This window comes from Sphaerodactylus townsendi, linkage group LG03 (genome assembly GCF_021028975.2).
Source record: "Sphaerodactylus townsendi isolate TG3544 linkage group LG03, MPM_Stown_v2.3, whole genome shotgun sequence".
In the NCBI taxonomy this organism is placed as follows: domain Eukaryota; kingdom Metazoa; phylum Chordata; class Lepidosauria; order Squamata; family Sphaerodactylidae; genus Sphaerodactylus; species Sphaerodactylus townsendi.
The window spans coordinates 12,164,867-12,183,717 of record NC_059427.1 but is presented as its reverse complement, the minus strand read 5'-3'; the positions used below and the strand labels follow the sequence as shown (position 1 = coordinate 12,183,717).

At 47.8% G+C, this 18,851-nt stretch overlaps 2 protein-coding genes across 2 annotated transcripts in view; both read right to left on the bottom strand.

The window, feature by feature from the left end:
- Positions 1-18,851, bottom strand: part of LOC125428885 (zinc finger protein 271-like) — a 1,035,007-nt gene that overhangs the window by 658,563 nt on the left and 357,593 nt on the right. The gene's annotated exons all lie outside the window — the stretch shown is intronic.
- The window catches only part of LOC125427681 (complement C4-like), a 93,800-nt gene that overhangs the window by 10,511 nt on the left and 64,438 nt on the right, over positions 1-18,851 (bottom strand). The window contains exons 29-37 of the mRNA XM_048487232.1: positions 16,327-16,526; positions 15,175-15,333; positions 12,628-12,687; positions 11,498-11,591; positions 8,192-8,381; positions 6,694-6,804; positions 6,000-6,063; positions 3,347-3,421; positions 1,930-2,035 (exon numbers count right to left, since the gene is read on the bottom strand). Of these exons, the coding sequence (XP_048343189.1) occupies positions 1,930-2,035; positions 3,347-3,421; positions 6,000-6,063; positions 6,694-6,804; positions 8,192-8,381; positions 11,498-11,591; positions 12,628-12,687; positions 15,175-15,333; positions 16,327-16,526 (1,059 nt within the window). The remainder of the gene's footprint in view (positions 1-1,929; positions 2,036-3,346; positions 3,422-5,999; positions 6,064-6,693; positions 6,805-8,191; positions 8,382-11,497; positions 11,592-12,627; positions 12,688-15,174; positions 15,334-16,326; positions 16,527-18,851) is intronic.

The following is an 18,851-nucleotide window of genomic DNA, read 5'->3' as shown; positions in this document are numbered from 1 at the left end:
GAGGAAGGCGGAAATATAGGGAGGAGACGGTCCCTTAGATCAAGGCAGGGATACAAGAGCCATGCTTAATGGCTTTGAAGGTCAATACTTAATACTGTTTGCATGGTATCTGCCCTGGCTCCTGTCTCCCCCCCCCGCCCCCCCGTCCTACCAGCGCTGTTCTCAGAATTCTGCATGGAAACTTAATTCCCAGGCACACAGGGGCCTAATTTAGATTGGAACCATAGCCCATGAGCAGAAGGGGCTTAATCCTTCCCCTGTGCTGTTTTCCCGACCCTAAAAGGCCCCAAGGGACTGTACTGTCAGAGGCTTTCACAGCTAGAATTAACTTGCTCTTGTGGGTTTCCTGCACTGTGTGGTTGAGGTCCGGTAGTTTTTGCTCCAAACATCTGGTGTGATCTGTCCCACAGAGAGAAACCCATCTTCCCACCACGTCCCTCTGGAGAGGCCAGCCACAGATGCAGGCGAAATATTAGCAGCAAAAAACTACCAGACCATGGCCACGCAGCCCGGAAAACCTACCACAGCCAAACAGCCTGAGTCTGTTATTTGCCTCACTGGGAAAATTTACATGAATCATCAAAATAGTTTCAGAGGGCAGCCATGTTGGTTTGCAGTACAACAGCTAGATCAGTGGTGGGATCCACAAAATTTTAATAACAGGTTCCAATGGTGGTGGGATTCAAACAGTGGCGGCGCCACACACACGCCCCTCCAGTCCCTATTGGGCAGGGAGGTGGCTTTAGAAACCCCTTCTCGGCACTCAGAAAAAATTAGTAACCACTTCTAGAGAAGTGGTGAGAACTGGTTGGATTCCACCTCTGAGCTAGATTCTAGTCCAGCAGCACCGGACAGCTCCGTCCAAAGCCCTCCGTGGAGGGATGCAACACCACTCCGCTACCTCCAAGAGAGCTTTCCAGCGGAACGTGGAGCAAAAACTGTAAACAAACAAACAAACAAACACAAAAACCACCCTTACCACCAGAAAGCCCTCCATAAGGTTTGCACTGTGTTCCCAGCCTTAACCCCTGGGTGGGAACCAACTAACATTGGTTCTGCCCCTGGGACCACCCTGGCCTTACCCCGCAAATGCTGGCATCCAATCAGGATGCTAGTGCAGCCTGGCCACCGCCTGGACTTCCGGGTTTGTGATGGAAGGCTGAGGAGCGGGGGACCGGTGTGTCTGCCTCCTCCTCTGAGATAAGTGCCCCGGGGAGGGCAAATATGCCGGTGCAAGGCTGTGCTGCTCCCTCAAGCCCCCCCCCCGCCCCACCTTAGAGACCAGCAGGATTTTTAGGATATGAACTTTCGAAAATCAAAGTGCCTTTGTCAGGTATCAGAAAAGCTTGTAACTGCTTGTAACTTCTTGTACCCTGAAAATCTGATTGGTCTGTGAGGTGCTCCTGGACTCAGATCTACAGTTTCACCAAGACTCAGAAACGCCCTGATGGGCACCACTTTGAGGGGCGCTTCTCCATCTACACCAGTCCTGGGCATTGCCTCATGACCCATGGGCCACGCCCTTCCGGGCCAAAGCACTGGGATGACCCTGAGCTGGCCCCCCTAAACACTTGTTGAGGCGAGCTGCAGGCATGCTTACAGAAAGCCCCGCAGAAGCCGGCAACCAAGGCAACCGGCTTCTGCGGGGCTTTCAAAAGCACCAGTCGGTCAAGGGACTTAAGTCTCCCCATTTGCTTGATTGTCACAGTGGACAACTATGCAGGTAGGTTAAGCCTGTGATTCTTTGTGCCAAATAGTGTTGTATGCAGAACTGTTGCCACTGATTCCAAGTTGATCTGTGCACCTGTCTGTCACTTATCAGCCCCTATTATGCAGCCTTTTGGCCCGGCCCTCCACAATATTTTCTGTTTCTTATGCGGCCCCATGGAAAAAATAATTGCCCACCCCTGATCTACACCTTTTGCTTACCTGGTTCATAAAAGTCATACACTTTGACGCTGGCTGGTTGGAGTTTTCCCACAGGGATTAGCTGTTTTGCCTCAAATGAGACACATTCACGTCCCGAGATGGGCACCTACATAGAAATATACAGAACTGCTTTATATCACCAGAATAATCTGGTATGCTTTGCAGAGTCCATGCTGACCCTCTTTGCCAGCTCTGGGACCATTTTTGTGGGAGTTGTTGGGGACTGAGTAGCCTCTGCTGCATACAAAAAGGTATGTCCTGCCCTGGGTTATGGCCGCACTTGGAGGTGTGGTTGGAGGCTGAAAAATAGACAGAGATAACTGGCAATCCAGGAGAGAAGTTGGAAGAGTTTTTTCTTCACTACCAACAAGGTCAAAAACCTTAAAATCTTCACTAAAAATCAATATGTGGACTGACTAAATAAATTATGTAGAAACAACACACTCCACTAAACCATATGCACAATCTATTTCCCTCACCTACTGCGCCCTGCTCCTCACCTTCGCCCTGCTACGGCAGGAAAATTTGCACCAGAAGTGTCTTGCTTGCTTTCCCCACAGAAAGCGAGAAGCACGCGTGGGGCAAGAGGAAGCATGTTGGGACAAGAAATGTTGCCCCGATGCTCCTTATCTCTTGGTGCACCACAAAGAGGAAGTGCGTTGGGACAAGATTTTTTGCCCTGGTGGGACCTCCTCTCTCGGGACATGCTTCCGGTCCCACCACGTGCCAGAGCGCTAGTGGATAATTGGCCTGTGTGCGTGCAAGAAAATACTTATGAACAAAATTTTTGATGGCTGACTCTGCCAGTGGCGGAGCTACAAGGGGACAGGGGGTGAAAAGCCCAAGGTGCACTGGAGGCGCACGCCCTGGACGCCAGGCATTAGCAAATCGCCCCAGGCCCCTCCCCTTCACCCCCCTGCTGGCACCCCCCATGGCTCTACCCTTCCCACACATACCTTAGTTCCTTTCCTTTTTCTTGAGGCACTTTTTTCAGGGCTGCAAAAGGCCTGCCATTCAAGAGTAAGAAACGGGCCCACTGAGGGAACTACAGTTCCCAGGAGACCTTGGGTCTCACAAGGTCTCCTGGGAAGTATAGTTCCCATGGCCTCTGGACTCCGCCTCCTATTGCAGCCATTTTTTGGCTGTGCCCACTACCCTATATCAGAATTTGAAAGGTGCCCACAAGTTCAAAAAGGTTGGGACCTCTGGGACACAGTTTTTAGTCTATCCCTGGGGACCCTCTCACAGAAGACCCTCGCCAATGAACTCCCAAGGAGCTTGCTCCAGCTGGGGCAGAGTTTGGAAACCACAGGGCTCCGCTTTGTCCTAGAGGAGCGAAAGTGCACAAGAACGGGGCTGCCCGCTTTACAGCTTTGTTCTCATTAACTTGAGCTCTTTCTCTGCCAGCTTCTCTCACCGAGATGAAGTACAGCAGCAGCCGTTGCCCTTGCATCTCCCAATGGTTGATGTACTGATCGGAGAGATCCCGCAGCTGAGGAGGCAGGAGAAAAACAGAAGGGAAATTAACCAGAGGACAAGCAGGTAGGTTCCCCTTGCTAGAGGAAGGTTCACCAAGGTAGCACACTGTGGCTTCCATCCTTTCCTGATCCGTTAAAAATGAACACTTGGCAATAAATCCCTGAAGGGGTTTAAATCTGCCTTCCCAGCTGAATATAAAGGGAAAACACACATTGCACTGTAGTCCCAAGTAACAAAGCTTCAGAAAGGGACATTTTGCATCACAGGAAGGGCAGAAAATGGAATGTCTCATTTGAAAGCTTGTTATTTGTCTGATCCTCTGAAGTTGCCAGCCACAGATGCAGGCAAAACGTCAGGAGAGATTGCTGCTAGAACATGGCCATACAGCCCGGAAACCACACAGCACCCCAGTGATTCCGGCCGTGAACGCCTTTGACAATACATTGTTATTTGTCGTTTGCTTGGTCTTAACAAAATATGATTGTTCTCGTCTGGGTTTCATCAGGTTTTGGAAGGTAGCAGGGTCGGCACTGGTTATCATGTGGATGGGAGACCACCAAGAAATTCCAGGGTCACTAGGCAGAGGCAGGCAGTAAAAAAAACTCCACTTCTGTCCATCTCTTGCCTTGAACATGCTCAGGGGTCGCCTTGAGTCACTTGCAACTTGACGGCCCTTCCTGCCACCATTTCTTCCTTTCAGCCTTTTGTCCATCCTCAATCTATTGCCCACCAACTTCAACGAATCTCCCTGAGTTCTTGTATTATGTCAGAAGGAGAAAAAGTTTTCTCTATTCAATTTTCTGTCCTTATCTGGTGAGCCAGGCTAACCTGATCTCATCAGAAGCTAAAAAGGTCAGCCCTGGTTAGTAACCAACCGTGGTTAATAACCAGAGTCAGCCCTGGTTACCAAGGGTGTCAAGGTTTGCTGTGCAGGGGAGTACATTTTCTGTCTGTTTGCCCCGATCCCACATACAAAGGCTTGAAAGCTCTACAGCAGTGGTTCCCAACCTTCCTAATGCCACGACCCTTTAATACAGTTCCTCATGTTGTGGTGACCCCCAACCATAAAATTATTTTCGTTGCTACTTCATTGTCACAATACTAGAACCAGGGGGCATTCATTGAAAATGCTGGGGGGAAGAATTAGGACTAATAAAAGGAAACACTTCTTCACGCAACGTGTGATTGGTGTTTGGAATATGCTGCCACAGGAGGTGATGATGGCCACTAACCTGGATAGCTTTAAAAGGGGCTTGGACAGATTTATGGAGGAGAAGTCAATCTCTGGCTACCAATCTTGATCCTCTTTGATCTGAGATTGCAAATGCCTTAGCAGACCAGGTGCTCAGGAGCAGCAGCAGCAGCAGCAGCAGCAGAAGGCCATTGCTTTCACCTCCTGCAGGTGAGCTCCCCAAGGCACCTGGTGGGCCACTGCGAGTAGCAGAGTGCTGGACTAGATGGGACTCTGGTCTGATCCAGCTGGCATGTTCTTATGTTCTTATAACTGTAATTTTGCTACTGTTATTAATTTGTAATGTAAATATCTGATATGCAGGATGTATTTGCATTGTTACAAATTGAACATAATTAAAGTATAGTGATTAATCACAAAAACGATATGCAATTATATATTGTGAAATATTTATTTCCAATTACAAATAAATGAAATTTCGTCTTGGAAGCATGGTGTTTTCCGACGGTCTTAGGCAACCCCTATGAATAGAATAGAATAGAATAGAATAGAATAGAATAGAATAGAATAGAATAGAATAGAATAGAATAGAATAGAATCTTTATTGGCCAAGTGTGATTGGACACACAAGGAATTTGTCTCCGGTGCATATGCTCTCAGTGTACATAAAAGAAAAATACATTTGTCAAGAATCATAAGGTACAGCACTTAACGATTGTCATATAGGTCTAGTAAGCAATCAGGAAACAATCAATAGTAATAAAAACATAAAGTGTCAAATCATAAAATGGGGTAAATGATAACGGGCCAGCACAGGCTACTAGATCCCCATACCAGTCATAATTGGGAGGAGATGGGTAATAGGAATGATGAGAAAAGTAGTGCAGTAATTATATAATAAATATATAATAAATAGTTTGACATTATCGAGGGAATTATTTGTTTAACAGAGTGATGGCATTCGGGAATGCCATCACTCTGTTAAACAAATAATTCCCTCGACCCCCAAAGTGGGTCAATTTTAATCTCTCAGGCTTTGAGCATAACTGCCAAGTTCTACAGGGAGTAGCCAAAGTGGGGTTAGGCTCTGGGAGGAGTTTCACCATGCTGAATGAAAGATCGGTTGGCAAATGGTGGAGTGTATAAGATTTCTTGATTTCTGGGGATTAACCGATCCACACTTGCCAGAGACGTGCCCCCTGAAATTCCACACGTAATGGCCATGAAACATTGTTTATTTATTTACTTATATTTATTCCCTGCCCTTTACCATGGTCTAAGGGCGGGTTACAATCAAAATCGTATGAAATCTCAATGGTAAAAAAATCACACTACAAACCCATCATAAAAATCCCAAAACAATCTAAAATCTCAAACACTTGAAAAGGGAAGGGTGTACGGACACCTCGGGTCTCCACTCCAAGTAGGGGGAGTCAGCCAAACGCCCAGGTGAAGAGGACGGTCTTTGGCAAGTGCCAAAACTTCAAGACAGTAGACACCTGGCGCACCTCTGCAGGGAGGCCGTTCCAAAGCGTAGGGGCCAATGTAGAGAAAGGCCTCTCTGGGCCACCCCCACCTCCCTCACCTCTGAATAGGGTGGCACAGTGTGCTGGGCCTCCCCCACTGATCTTAGTGCCTGGGCAGGAAAGTTTCAGCCACTGCTGGATGACAGTTATGTTCTAGTAGCACCTTAGAAACCAACGAGATTTTCGGTGTAAAAGCTCTCAAGAGTCAATGCTCCAAGGGACTCGGATCTAGCTGTTCTACTTCAGACCAACATGGTTACCCTCTGAAACTGTGTTACGAGGTGACAGTGGTGTACTCCTCCCACTCAAACATCATGGGGAAAGGGGCTTCCAGAGCAGAAGGTACTTCTAGGCCATAGGTGTCAAACTCACGGCCCTCCAGATGTTGTGGACTACAGTTCCCATCATCCACTGCCAGCATCATGCTGGCAGGGGATGATGGGAACTGTAGTCCATAACATCTGGAGGGCCGTGAGTTTGACACCTGTGTTCTAGGCAGACTGGAACCTCAGCCCATTATTTTGGAAAACTGAAGCTCAGACTGCTGCCGCCGGCTCATCTCCTCACCTTGTCCAGGTCATCCTTGTCCGAGGCTCAGAAGTCAAACCTCCAGCATCGCGTGATGTCAAGCAATGCCAGCCAAAATTGCCTGTGGACGTATGCTCCCTGGCTGCCTCCCTGCACCCAGAAGGATTCCGGGGAAAAGAAGAGGGAATTCGGGAGGACAAAGATTTGGCATCTTTGTTTTTAAAAGCGTACCCTGCTTCACCAGATGCTAAATGGCTCAGTTTAAAACTGCAGCACATCAGGAGCAAAAGAAGTAAGGGCCCACTGAACTGGCCAAGAACGAGGCCAGACTGTCAAGCTGGAGAAACCAGAAAATAAAATCAAGAAAACTATAAACCCAGTCAGAAAACTGCAGTGATCCCAAGCAATACAATTCCGTAACTCAACCGGCTTTTAGCTGATGTTCGGGCAGGTATACATGGCCTTTTGCAAGAACAGAGAGAGAAGGAAAAACTGAGAAAGAGCCAACATGGTGTGGTGGTTAAAAGTGTTGAAAAGAACAGGTGGTTTTCACACTTCACTTTTTTCTACCTTAAAGAGTCCCAAAGTGGCTTACAATCACAACAATTGTCTCATTGTACACCGCCCAGAGCCCTTCGGGGGTTGGGCGGTCTATTAAGTCGAATTCACAACAACAACAACAACAATAATAACCCTTTCCCCTCCTCATAACAGGCACCTTGTGAGGTGAGTGGGGCTGAGAGAATTCTGAGAGAACTGGCTGAAGGTCACCCAGCAGGCGTTTTTATTACACTTTGTTCGGTTTTAGAGCACTAGCTTAGCGACAGACATGCTGACGCATCCTCTTCTCACAAAAGGTAGTCACAACCTAACTGGGTTCAACTCTGCACAGAGTACAAAGCTCAAAAAGGGCTTAGAGAAAATGTAAGTCGTGAACTTTTATGCATGAATTTATAACTCTACTGCACAATAAACTCTGAATTTAAAGTCTGTGCAGAGTCTGTTGATGCTAACCTCAGGAGAGAAGGAAAGGCCCCTTCCGCACATGCAGAATAATGCACTTTCACTCCATTTTGTTTGCAAGTGGATTTTGCTATTCCACACAGCTGCAAAGTGCATTGAAAGTGGATTGAGAGTGCATTATTCTGCATGTGCGGAAGGGGCCAAAGAAAAACGCCTCTTGGATGAGCATAGTGAAAAAGATGAGGACGATAAACTCGCATGTCCTTCCGACTAATGAATGTTGAATGTGTGCCTCCCAAAACAGCATCTTTGCAAAACTCTTTCTTCCGACTCCTCCTTGCGCAGGAAAGGACGTTTCGCACGCTCTTATCTCTTGTGTTATCTTTCCTTCTTCCATTGTACAAAGACAAGCGCTTCAAAAACAAATGCTATAATTATGAACAAAGATTACAATTGCTCTATCTGGGTTGCTGGTGCTGTACAGAGGAAGGGACGGCATCCAACTCAAAAGCCCCGAAAAAATGGGCAGAGATCCAGTTGTGGCCCTCAGTGCCCAGCCCTAATTTTTGCTCACCACAAACAGACATTGTAAACAACTTTCTGCGGCTGCTGCCCCGGTTCTCTGGCTTCTCGCCTGTGACGCTGCCGGGCATCAAAGATCTGGATGGGCGAGAGCGGCTGGTCAGCAGGTGAGGGTGGGTCTGACTCAGAGTCCTCCTCTGTGCCATAATCTTCATATTCGTAGTAATAGTCATGTATGTCTGCTGTTGTGAGAAAGGATGAGAGACAATAAGGACTTTGGGAGGAAAGCAGAGGATGGATAACACTGCGATCTTCCGTATGGGTCTTCACCTCACCCATATGGAAGCAGCAGTGCAGCAGCGGCGTAGTGGTTAAGAGCAGGTGTACTCTAATCTGGAGAACCGGGTTTGATTCCCTGCTCTGCCACTTGAGCTGTGGAGGCTTATCTGGGGAACTGGATTAGCCTGTGCACTCTGCCAGTGACCTTGGGCTAGTCACAGTTCTTCTGAGCTCTCTCAGCCCCACCTACCTCCCAGGGTGTTTGTTGTGAGGGGGGAAGGGCAAGGAGATTGTCAGTCCCTTTGAGTCTCCTTACAGGAGAGAAAGGGAAGAAGAAAAAAAAGAGTTGGATTTATATCCCCCCTTTCTCTATAATACAAATATAAATCCAAACTCTTCTTCTTCTTCTCTTCAAACTCTTCTCAAGTCCAATGTTTTGTGAGAAATGGTCTTTTTTCCTGTTTGCCCACAGCAGTGAGGTGCATTTGTACACTTCTGGGGTTTTACAGAGCATTTCTTAAGTTTTTATAAAACCTTTTTTTGTTCTTAGGTTTTGGGTAAGATAACAGTAAAGAATTGGGTGTCTGCTTTGTGGGCGAGTAAATCTGGATTTTCGGATCCTCACGGCAGCCGTTTCCTCAACCCACCACCAGGGGGCTTTTATTATTTTTAAATCCAGTGCTGAAATATCACTATATTGATATACCGCTAACAATAGATGCAGCAGGTTCTCTGAATTCGCAACTTTCGTTTTAAAAAGTAAGCCTCCAGAGAGCGACTTTTAAAATGAAAGCTGGGAACTCAGAGAACCCGAATACACATATTGTAACAACTGTATACTGATCTAATGATAAATGGCAGAAACCCTGGTAACTGTGGGATGTCAGCGGTGACTACTTCCAGCAAACTGGGGCTAGGAAAATGGTGGGAAGGGGAGCCTGCTACGTGGAAGCCCCATTGCTGCTGAGCTTTATCTGCAGCTGCACCAGCAACAAGGAAACTACAAAATCCCATCCACATGTGGAAGACACCATTGTTTCATATTGGTTCCATAATGGGCTGGAAGGGGGACTTTGGGATTTCCAAGTCCGAGGTCCTCCCAGGTCACTGGTGGGGGATGGGAGGGGGAGTAAGTTGCCAGATCCAGGCTGGGAAATGCCAGGAGATTTCAGAAGAGAGCCCGAGGAGCTTGGGAACTTCACTGGAGTACAGCAACATACCACCCACCTCCACGAAGATGAGGATGAGTTGGTTTTTATTCCCCGCTTTTCTCTACCTTAAGGAGTCTCAAAGTGGCTGACAACAGAGGCGTCTGGCCCATAGGGACATGGGGTCACCCATGTCCCCAGGCGCACGCCTCTCTGTCGGGCGCCTCCCCCATAACGAAACAGCGTGTGCCCCAGCTGCACACCACCGAGCCCTGCTCCTCCTGGGCCACCCGCTGCCGCCAAGCCCCACCCCCTGGCCTCCATGCAGGCAGACTTTTGTCCTCCACAGGCCCTGGAGACGGCAGGAGCTGGCCTGCAGAGAGGCAAGGGGCGGGGCTAAGTCCGAGCCCTGCCCCCGAGCACGGGGGGCCTGGGGACACAGGGGTGCCTGGAGGAGGTGTTGCCCCCGGGCGTCATGTCCCCTCGACATGCTTCTGGCTGACAATCACCTTCCCTTCCTCTCCCTACAACAGGCATCTTGAGAGGGAGGCGGGGCTGAGAGTGTCCTTAAGAGAATTGTGACTAGCCCAAGGTCACCTAGCAGGCTTCAGGTGGAGGAGTCAGGAAACGTACTTGGTTCACCAGATTAGAGTCCGCTGCTCTCGTGGATGAGTGGGGAATCAAACTTGGTTCTTCAGATCAGCGTCTGCTGCTCCCAACCACAACGCCACGCTGGTTCCAAAGCCACCATTTTCTCCAGGAGAACTGTTTTCTGCACTCTGGAGATAGCTGTAATTGTGGAGGATCCCCAGGTCCCATCTGGAGGCTGGCATCTCCAGACTGGTCTTGAACAAGGTTAAGTCTGAGACCCAGACTGAGGCAGGATTGGGTCGGGAGGGGGGTGAGGGGAACTAGCAGGTCGTTGTGGGAAGGACTTTTGCCTACTGAGACTCTGTAATGTAAAGCCCCGCAATCGAAAGCAGTAATTCTCTAAACCAGTGATGGCGAACCTATGGCACGGGTGCCAGAGGTGGCACCCAGACCCCTCTCTGTGGGCACACACACACAGAGTTCATCATGTGGGGGTGGTGGAAAATCACACCCCCCCCCAGAAACATCTAGGCTGGCCTGAGCCACTGAGCACGACGTGTGCGCACCGCGGTGAGCAGGGAGGACTCTGTTGGCAGGCCTGGTGCCTGTGCTCCGGGTGGCTGCTGCCTGAGGGGGAGGGGAGGCAGAGGAGGCAGAGATGCTAGAGAGGCACAGAGCAGTGTACGCAGGACTTGCTGGAGGCTAGAGCAGGCTGGCCCCTGCTCAAGCAGGTGGGGCGGAGGAAGAGGAAGCCAACCAGTTTTTTCTGAACTAAAACCTCAGCATTCAGGTTAAATTGCCGGGTTGGCACTTTGCCATAAATAAGTGGGGTTCGGGTTGCAATTTGGGCACTCGGTCTCAAAAAGGTTCGCCATCACTGCTCTAAACCAATACACCTTGCCTTAAGTAGTATCATTTCTCCAAGCAAAACAATATCCGCGAAGGCTTTCTTGAATTTCATGCAGCTGTGGAAAACAGCGTGAAGGGAGCAAACCGATATTTAAGCAACAAGACGTCGAAACAGCACTTGAAGCGGAAAGAATTGCAGCAGCATGAGCCCGAAAGGCAAAACAGAAATTTAATCAAGCCCTTTGGCAAGAGAAGGTGGTCATCAGGAAACGCTGGATTCCCTGCCTTGTGTTTCCCTTGGAACAAATGCACGAGTACTTCCAAGGGGAGAATCAGGGGGCAGATAATGCTGGATAGCCAGCCCAGCTGATTCCCTGCTGCAAACGCTGCCTCATAGTTGTGCAGTCAGCCATCTTGATTCACCTTTATGGGGGGGAGGGGAGCAAATTTTAAACGATTGTGTCAATAAATAAAAATAAGCCTTGACTTACGCCGATATTGAACCGCACCACTCAGCTTCACCTCTACACCGAGGGTCTGACAGGAATTGTTCTGCACTGCCAAGACGTGAAACTGCTTTAAGACCTGAAAGGATCAGAAAGAGGAAATTTTAAAAAAAAATCAATTCCCTGAACCTCTTCAGAAGCACAGAGAACTAATAAGCTCCAGAAGGGGGGGGGGGGGAGCAAGAAAGAGCCCCATTTCCAGCCAGTGGTCGATTCCTCACTACAAAAATTGAAGCAGATACAAACTGGTTTTGTTTGATTCGGGACCTTTTGATCACGCTTTCATGGTCCCCACTGCAGCTTGTGGCCACCAAACGACCCCTGCTCCAGCCGACGCAGCAGCCAGGCAGAATTCCCCACTAGTTGCGGATCTGCCGCGCGATCCGCTCAGGGGCTTTTCTGATTGGCTGCCGCGTTGTGCTGGGGCGGGATTTTAAATTTTTTTTCAACCAGTCGAATCCACGTCTGCGCAAGCATGCGCAGAACTGTAAGGACAAACAGGGAAACGGGCGTTTAAAGCAATGCCCCGTCTCCCTTATGGTTTGTCTCCTCGTACCCACGTGGATACGAGGTGTAGCATTGGTTTAGACTGTCTTGCCGGGAAAAATCATTCAAAACCAGCTCCATGTCCCCATGTGGATTTCAGCTCTGAAAGTTTTTTTTAAAAAAGGGTTGCACACGCATTGCACCCTGATTGGCTGGGAGGTTCCACATCACACACAACGTCGGGAAATTCAGCCGCCAATCTTCCCCACTGCTCCCCTCTGATCCAGATTGATCCCGGCTTCATTCATTCCATCCAGGTCCGGAAAAAGCGCGCGCCAAGGGGAAGAAGCAGCGGTGAAACCTGGTTCAACCAGAACACCGTGGGTAAGTTTTCCCCAAACCGGGTTTGTTCACTTTGTTAATACGCGCCTTTTGACCAGTGAGGAATCGATCAGTGTCAAACTCAGGGCAAATGAGCAGTGTGGAAATGGCCTCAGCACAGCACCTTAAACCACAACAATCTCTTAACCAAACTGACACCACACAGAGCTCTTGTGAGGATACTGTGGGGAGGGAAACCTTGTGAATGTCACCCTAAGCGTCCAAATAGGTGTTATGAAGATACTCACAGTCAAAGTTCCTCTTCCTTTCCCTTCCACCTTCACCTGGATGTCATTCCCTGAGGTAAACTGAAGAAAAAAGAACAAGAAGAGAATGAATAACCAAACCAAAAGCAGACCATAACATAATTTTGGAATCAGTTTGGAGGCCTGAATGGAAGACACTGGATCATTTGGGAGGCAAAGGCTGATTACCCACTGGTGCTAGGGTGAACGGTGGGACAGGAAGCACATCAGGGCAAGAAATCTTGTCCTGGCACACTTCCTCTTTGCAGGGGGCTCAGACAGGAGGCATATCAGGGCAAGATTTTTTTGTCCCGACAGGTTTCCTCTTGCCTTATGCGTGCTTCTCGCTTTCCCCGGGGAAAGCATGAGCACTTCTGGTGTGGTTTTTCATGCCAGAGCGGGGCAAGGGAGGGGTACAGCCAGCAGTGGGTAATCGGCCAAAGAAAGAATGTCCACCTTGGGTCCTATGTTGGTCTGGAGAAAGGTGGGCATATATTAAATATCTAAATAAATATCAAGAGGTGTCCCCCATTTCGTGAGTAATTCTGAAATGAAGGTATTGGTATTGCACCCCAAAAGGTACCCCCAAGATCATTTATACAATTCTTTCTATTAGCAATCTAACATTTAAAGCAAGATGGTATATTTTCTGTTCATATCCAACTTTCACGCATACACCAAATTCTAGTGCAGGGGTCCCTGGGTGCCACGGTGTCCACCAACATCTTTCCTGGGACCCACCTAGAGTTTTAGAAAAAAGTGGGATCAGTTAAGGGATCAGTTCTAGCAGGGCTTCCAACTAGTCATTGGAGAGCTGATCGGCTGTGTAGATCTTTAAAAATTTTCTTAGGTAGCAGAAGAAGAAGAAGAGTTTGGATTTATATCCCCCCTTTCTCTCCTGCAGGAGACTCAAAGGGGCTTACAATCTCCTTGCCCTTCCCCCCTCACAACAAACACCCTGTGAGGTGGGTGGGGCTGAGAGAGCTCCGAGAAGCTGTGACTAGCCCAAGGTCACCCAGCTGGCGTGTGTGGGAGTGGACAGGCTAATCGGAATTCCCCAGAGAAGCCTCCACAGCTCAGGCGGCAGAGCTGGGAATCAAACCCAGTTCCTCCAGATTAGATACACGAGCTCTTAACCTCCTACGCCACTGCTGCTCCTGTTCTTAACTGTTCTTATGTTCTTAATCGTCATCACAGCATGAGGATCTTCACTGCGTGATTGAAGGTAAGCTGCGTGCATGCAAGAAAACACTCATGTTAAGAGCCTTGTTAAGCAGAGCTTCTACTGGACACGTTGAAGTGTTACTAATATCTTAACTCCCTGACCTTTTGTGGTTGGCTCTGGCTCTTGCGACAGTCATTTTATGTCTGCATGCCCCACTGTGTGTCAGAAGTTTCAAGGTGCCTGCAGACTCAAAAAAGGTTGAAGACCACTATTCTAGTGCCTAGCACTGAACGGCAGAATTCTGAGAAACAATTTTTCTCCCTTTAAGCAGTGGTGGGATCCAAAAATTTTAGTAACAGGTTCCCATGGTGGTGGGATTCAAACAGTGGCGTAGCGCCAATGGGGCTGGGCGGGGCACGACGGGGGCGTGGCCGGGCACGACGGGGGCGGGGCATTAATAATTTCTCTGTTACTGTAAAAAACTCTTACTGTAAAAAAAAAAGTTCCTAATTTCCAGCTGGTATCTTTCTGTCCATAATTTAAACTCATTCTAGCAAGTCCTATCGTCTACTGCCAACAGAAACAACGACTTCTCCTCTAATTGACTGCCTGTCAAATACTTAATACTTTCAAATACTTAATTTTGTTTCTAGAAATCAAAAGAAGGATACTTTCCTTAAACAAGGAACTTGACCATACTTCTAAAACATGTTTTTAAAACAGCCCAACAGGGAGAATTATCCCGTTTTCTACCTTCGCTAACCAGCCACATAGGAAACAACAGGACTTTATGATTTTTGGACCTAATGGAATTTCTAACGGAAAAGCAGACCCAATTAGTAACCCCCTCTCGGCACACACAAATAATTAGTAACCCACTCTCGGGAACTGGTGAGAACCTGCTGGATCCCACCTCTGCCTTTAAGATACGTTTTTAGGCTTTGTAAGGTCTTGCCTGTGCATGTACTGTATCACGCACCCAAAAAGCCTTAAAATTTTGCTTTAAGGCCATCAAAACTTGCACCAAAACTTCTGACTGCCACAACTGGCAAAGATGGAGCCTTGAATGTAAAAATATGGAAGGGACCCTATTCAGGATGAGGTGTAAGATTTGATTTTCATTCTCTGGGATTTTGTAAGCTACCCCTTGTGGGGGGGGGGGAATGTCCATGGGTAAGAGTCCCTTGTTATAATGAAGTTTACTGCAGGAATTGGAGCCCGGCACAGAAAGAATTTTCCTTAGTGCAAAGGACACATGGCACTGATAATGGAACCTTCCCATCCAAGGGCAGATCGGAATCCAGCCAACCAAAGGCACTGAACGGGCACCACATTGCAAAACAAAAACCCGAGCAGCTAGGAAAAGGCAGTGTCGGCTCTCATACCTGCAGCTCTTCTTCAACCACGTCATCGGACCTCCCAAATGACATCTGGAATGGCAAGCCTTTCCCAGGGACAGCGAGGGTCACTTTCAATTCGTTGTCTTCCTTTCTGTAGGTGCTGATCCAATACTTGGATAGAGCTTCCAGAGCCACAACTGTGTCCTGAAAAAGAGAAACAGAGAGAGAGAGAGAGATCAGGAAGAAGAAGAAGAAGCAGCAGAGGAGAAAGAAGAAGTAGTAGTAGTAGTAGTAGTAGTAGTAGTAGTAGTAGTAGTAGTAGTAGTATTGTCAAAGGCTTTCACGGCCGGAATCACTGGGGTGCTGTGTGGTTTCCAGGCTGTATGGCCATGTTCTAGCAGCATTCTCTCCTGACGTTTCGCCTGCATCTGTGGCTGGCATCTTCAGAGGTAGGTGGGGCTGAGAGAGCTCTGAGAAGCTATGACTAGCCCTGTGAGGTAGGTGGGGCTGAGAGAGCTCCGAGAAGCTGTGACTAGCCCAAGGTCACCCAGCTGGCGTGTGTGGGAGTGGACAGGCTAATCTGAATTCCCCAGATAAGCCTCCACAGCTGAGGCGGCAGAGCGGAGAATCAAACCCGGTTCCTCCAGATTAGATACACGAGCTCTTAACCTCCTACGCCACTGCTGGGAGTCTGGTCAGCTGGGAGTCTGGTCAGCTCCAAGATGTTACCACTGAAAGGCATCCTATGACACCACCACCAAAGAACCATTATCAGGGAGACTGCTTTGGTTTAGTGGGCTCCTCCCCCCGCGGGAAGTAGTCGATGGCGGCTGTAACATTCGGGACTGTATCACTTCCTACTGCCTGCAGGAAATACCATTTCTGAAAACATTCTGCGCGTAAAACAAACTAGACATTCACTTTAAAAATTGAGTCCAGATTCCCCGAACGTGACTCAGAACGGCTATGAAAAAGTAAAGCTGAGTTGATTTGGACACAGAACGTTGCCGTACAGGGAAGAAGGGCTACGGCCTTCCTCCTGCGCCGCCATTTTGCAGGCCAAAACCATGCTAGAGTGAAGGAGTTATTTCCCCTTTTTCAGCTAGCTCGTGTACCAACCAGCTTGGCTTTCACAATGTCCCAACACAACCACCCCTTTTGCAAAAGGTCAGCATTCCTGTTAAATCCGGTCGCCACCTGGGTTGACTTGAAGCCTCCCCCGTAGTTCCTCTGCTCCGTCAGCCATCGAGCCACTTTGCTGGCCGCTTCAGAGTCATTTTGCTTCACTAGATGAAGCAGCCCGTAGGCCGTGGCCTCCACTGAGATGGCTAGAGCCGACGTCCTTCCCCCGTGCAGTCGCTCCTGATCCTCTATCGCCCAGTACATCACTGTGTCGTCTGGAGATGTGAATATAAGAAAACACTATTAATTGACAGGCTGAATAAAACATTCATACCTCATCTTTCCTTGTGGTTCAAAAGTTAATTTCCTACAATGTTGGAATGATAGTGTGTCCCCAAGGGAGATGAGAACAGTTGATATCTAAGCAATTTGCTTGGATAGCATTCAAAATCAGAAATATAAAGGACAACTGATAGCGAGTGTATTGTGTTGTTTATTAAATTGGGTCTCATGTGATTTTAACCTCACTGATAGAGAATATAATGTTACTTATCTGAATCTGAGACAATTTTACATAAATTATTTGTATTAGTATAAAAGGGATAGATTTACAACAATTTTAATCATATATTTCTCTGCTTAACATTATTAGTATTTGAGAATAATTATTGGTTTTACACAAATTGGTTTTAAAATCTTAATCAATGGCTATATTTATTTCCTAGTTCTTAACTCACATATTATATGTGAATAAGATCTCCTCAGAACGCTAATTGTTTGTTATATAGTGAAATGTGTATTGGTTTATTCCAGGTTTTATGGATGGTCTATGACTGCAATAAATAAACATTGAGGAGTTTGGATTTATACCCCACCGAGTGGTGGGATTCAAACAGTGGCGTAGCGCCAATGGGCCTGGGCGGGGCATGATGGAGCGTGGCCGGGCATTCCGGGGACGGGGCATTGCTGGACAGGGCTGTGGCAAGGACGCAGCCACTGCACCGGTCCTTGGGCGGGAAACAAATGCACACAGGTGCAGGCTGCCACGCACACTGGTGCACCTCCTGCTAGACTGCTTCAAGTTCTGTGCGCTACTGCTGAGGAGCGGAGGAGAGGCATAACTAAGGCAAAAATCATGTGGCAAAATCACCAATTAGTAACCCCCTCTCGGCACACACAAATAATTAGTAACCTACTCTCGGGAACCTGTGAGAACCTGCTGGATCCCACCTCTGGCCCCACCTTTCTCTCCTGTAGGGAGACTCAAAGCGGCTTACAAGCTCCTTTCCCTTCCTCTCCCCACAACAGTCACCTGGTGAGGTAGGTGGGGCTGGGAAAGTTCTGAAAGAACTGTGACTAGCCCAGAATGTAGGAGTGTGGAAACACATCTGGTTCACCAGATAAGCCTCCGACACTCAGGTGGAGGAGTGGGGAATCAAACCCAGCTCTCCAGATTAGTGTCAGGCCCATGCCTGTCAGTGTGTAGATGTCTCCGTGTGTAGATGTCTTGCTGTGTAGAGATGGCAAATGTTTCCTGTAAATGCTTTCCGGCTTCCCCCTCCCCTCCCTGGCAATTTCCTGGCGCCAGCCCTCCTGCGAGAAGGTGCAAACGTTCCCAGGTCTCTTGAAGCTCTGTAGTGCAAATGTCATGCTCTCTCTCTGAAGTTCATTTGGTGGGAATCAAATGGGGGGGGGGGGATTGAAGGATATAATTGTGGGATCTAAGCAGAAAGCTTAGATTCAGCTTTATCTGTTACTCTACGCGTTGTAGAAATAAACTGCTTTGGGACTTTCCTACGGTCTCTGTTATTTCCACGTTCGAGAGCCTGACAATTAGAACCCACCTGCTCTTGATCACTCCACCATACCGGCTCCCATTAACATTAACTGAACTCCTTCTTTGTGGGAAAAACTTACCAAGCCCTGCCCTCCACCTCCTCCTTATGTTGAATATGCCCAGAGGTGGGATGCAGCCTATTTGCACCTATTTGGTAGAATCGGTTACTAAAATTTTCTCAGTTTGGAGAACCGGTTATTAATGATTAATTCCACTAAAGACAAGGGGGTAATCTCTGTCCCTGGGTACAACAAATCTCGTCAAGTGGGGGATGCAAAATCGCCCCCCAGGGTCCCCTGCGGCCCCCCTGCCCCCATGGCACCCCCCCATGTTGTATTAACTGTATGAAATAATACAATATATAGTAATTCTATTTTTTTTGTTCATTGGTATAAAGGTTGGGAAAGTATTATAGGTAAAGATTTTTCATTTTCTTTTTTCCCCTTGAAATTTATATTGGAAAGAGAGGAATTTAAACTACTCTTTTAGATTAAGGATTCTGGATCTCTCCCTCTGTTAGTTTTCTTTCAAGTGGAATAGATAAAGTAGTTATAGGAATCTGAAGTAGAAAGTAGGGAGGGAGGGAAATATGGGAAGGAGGGAGGCAATATAGGATGTTTTAGTTGGGGGGGGTTGAGAGAGATAGACAATTAGATATGTTTGTAATATGTTAACAATTGTGAACAGTTTTTGGTTGCTCTCCTTACTTATGTTATTATTTAAAATCGGTATATTGCTTTTTTAATACTTCAATCAGTCATTA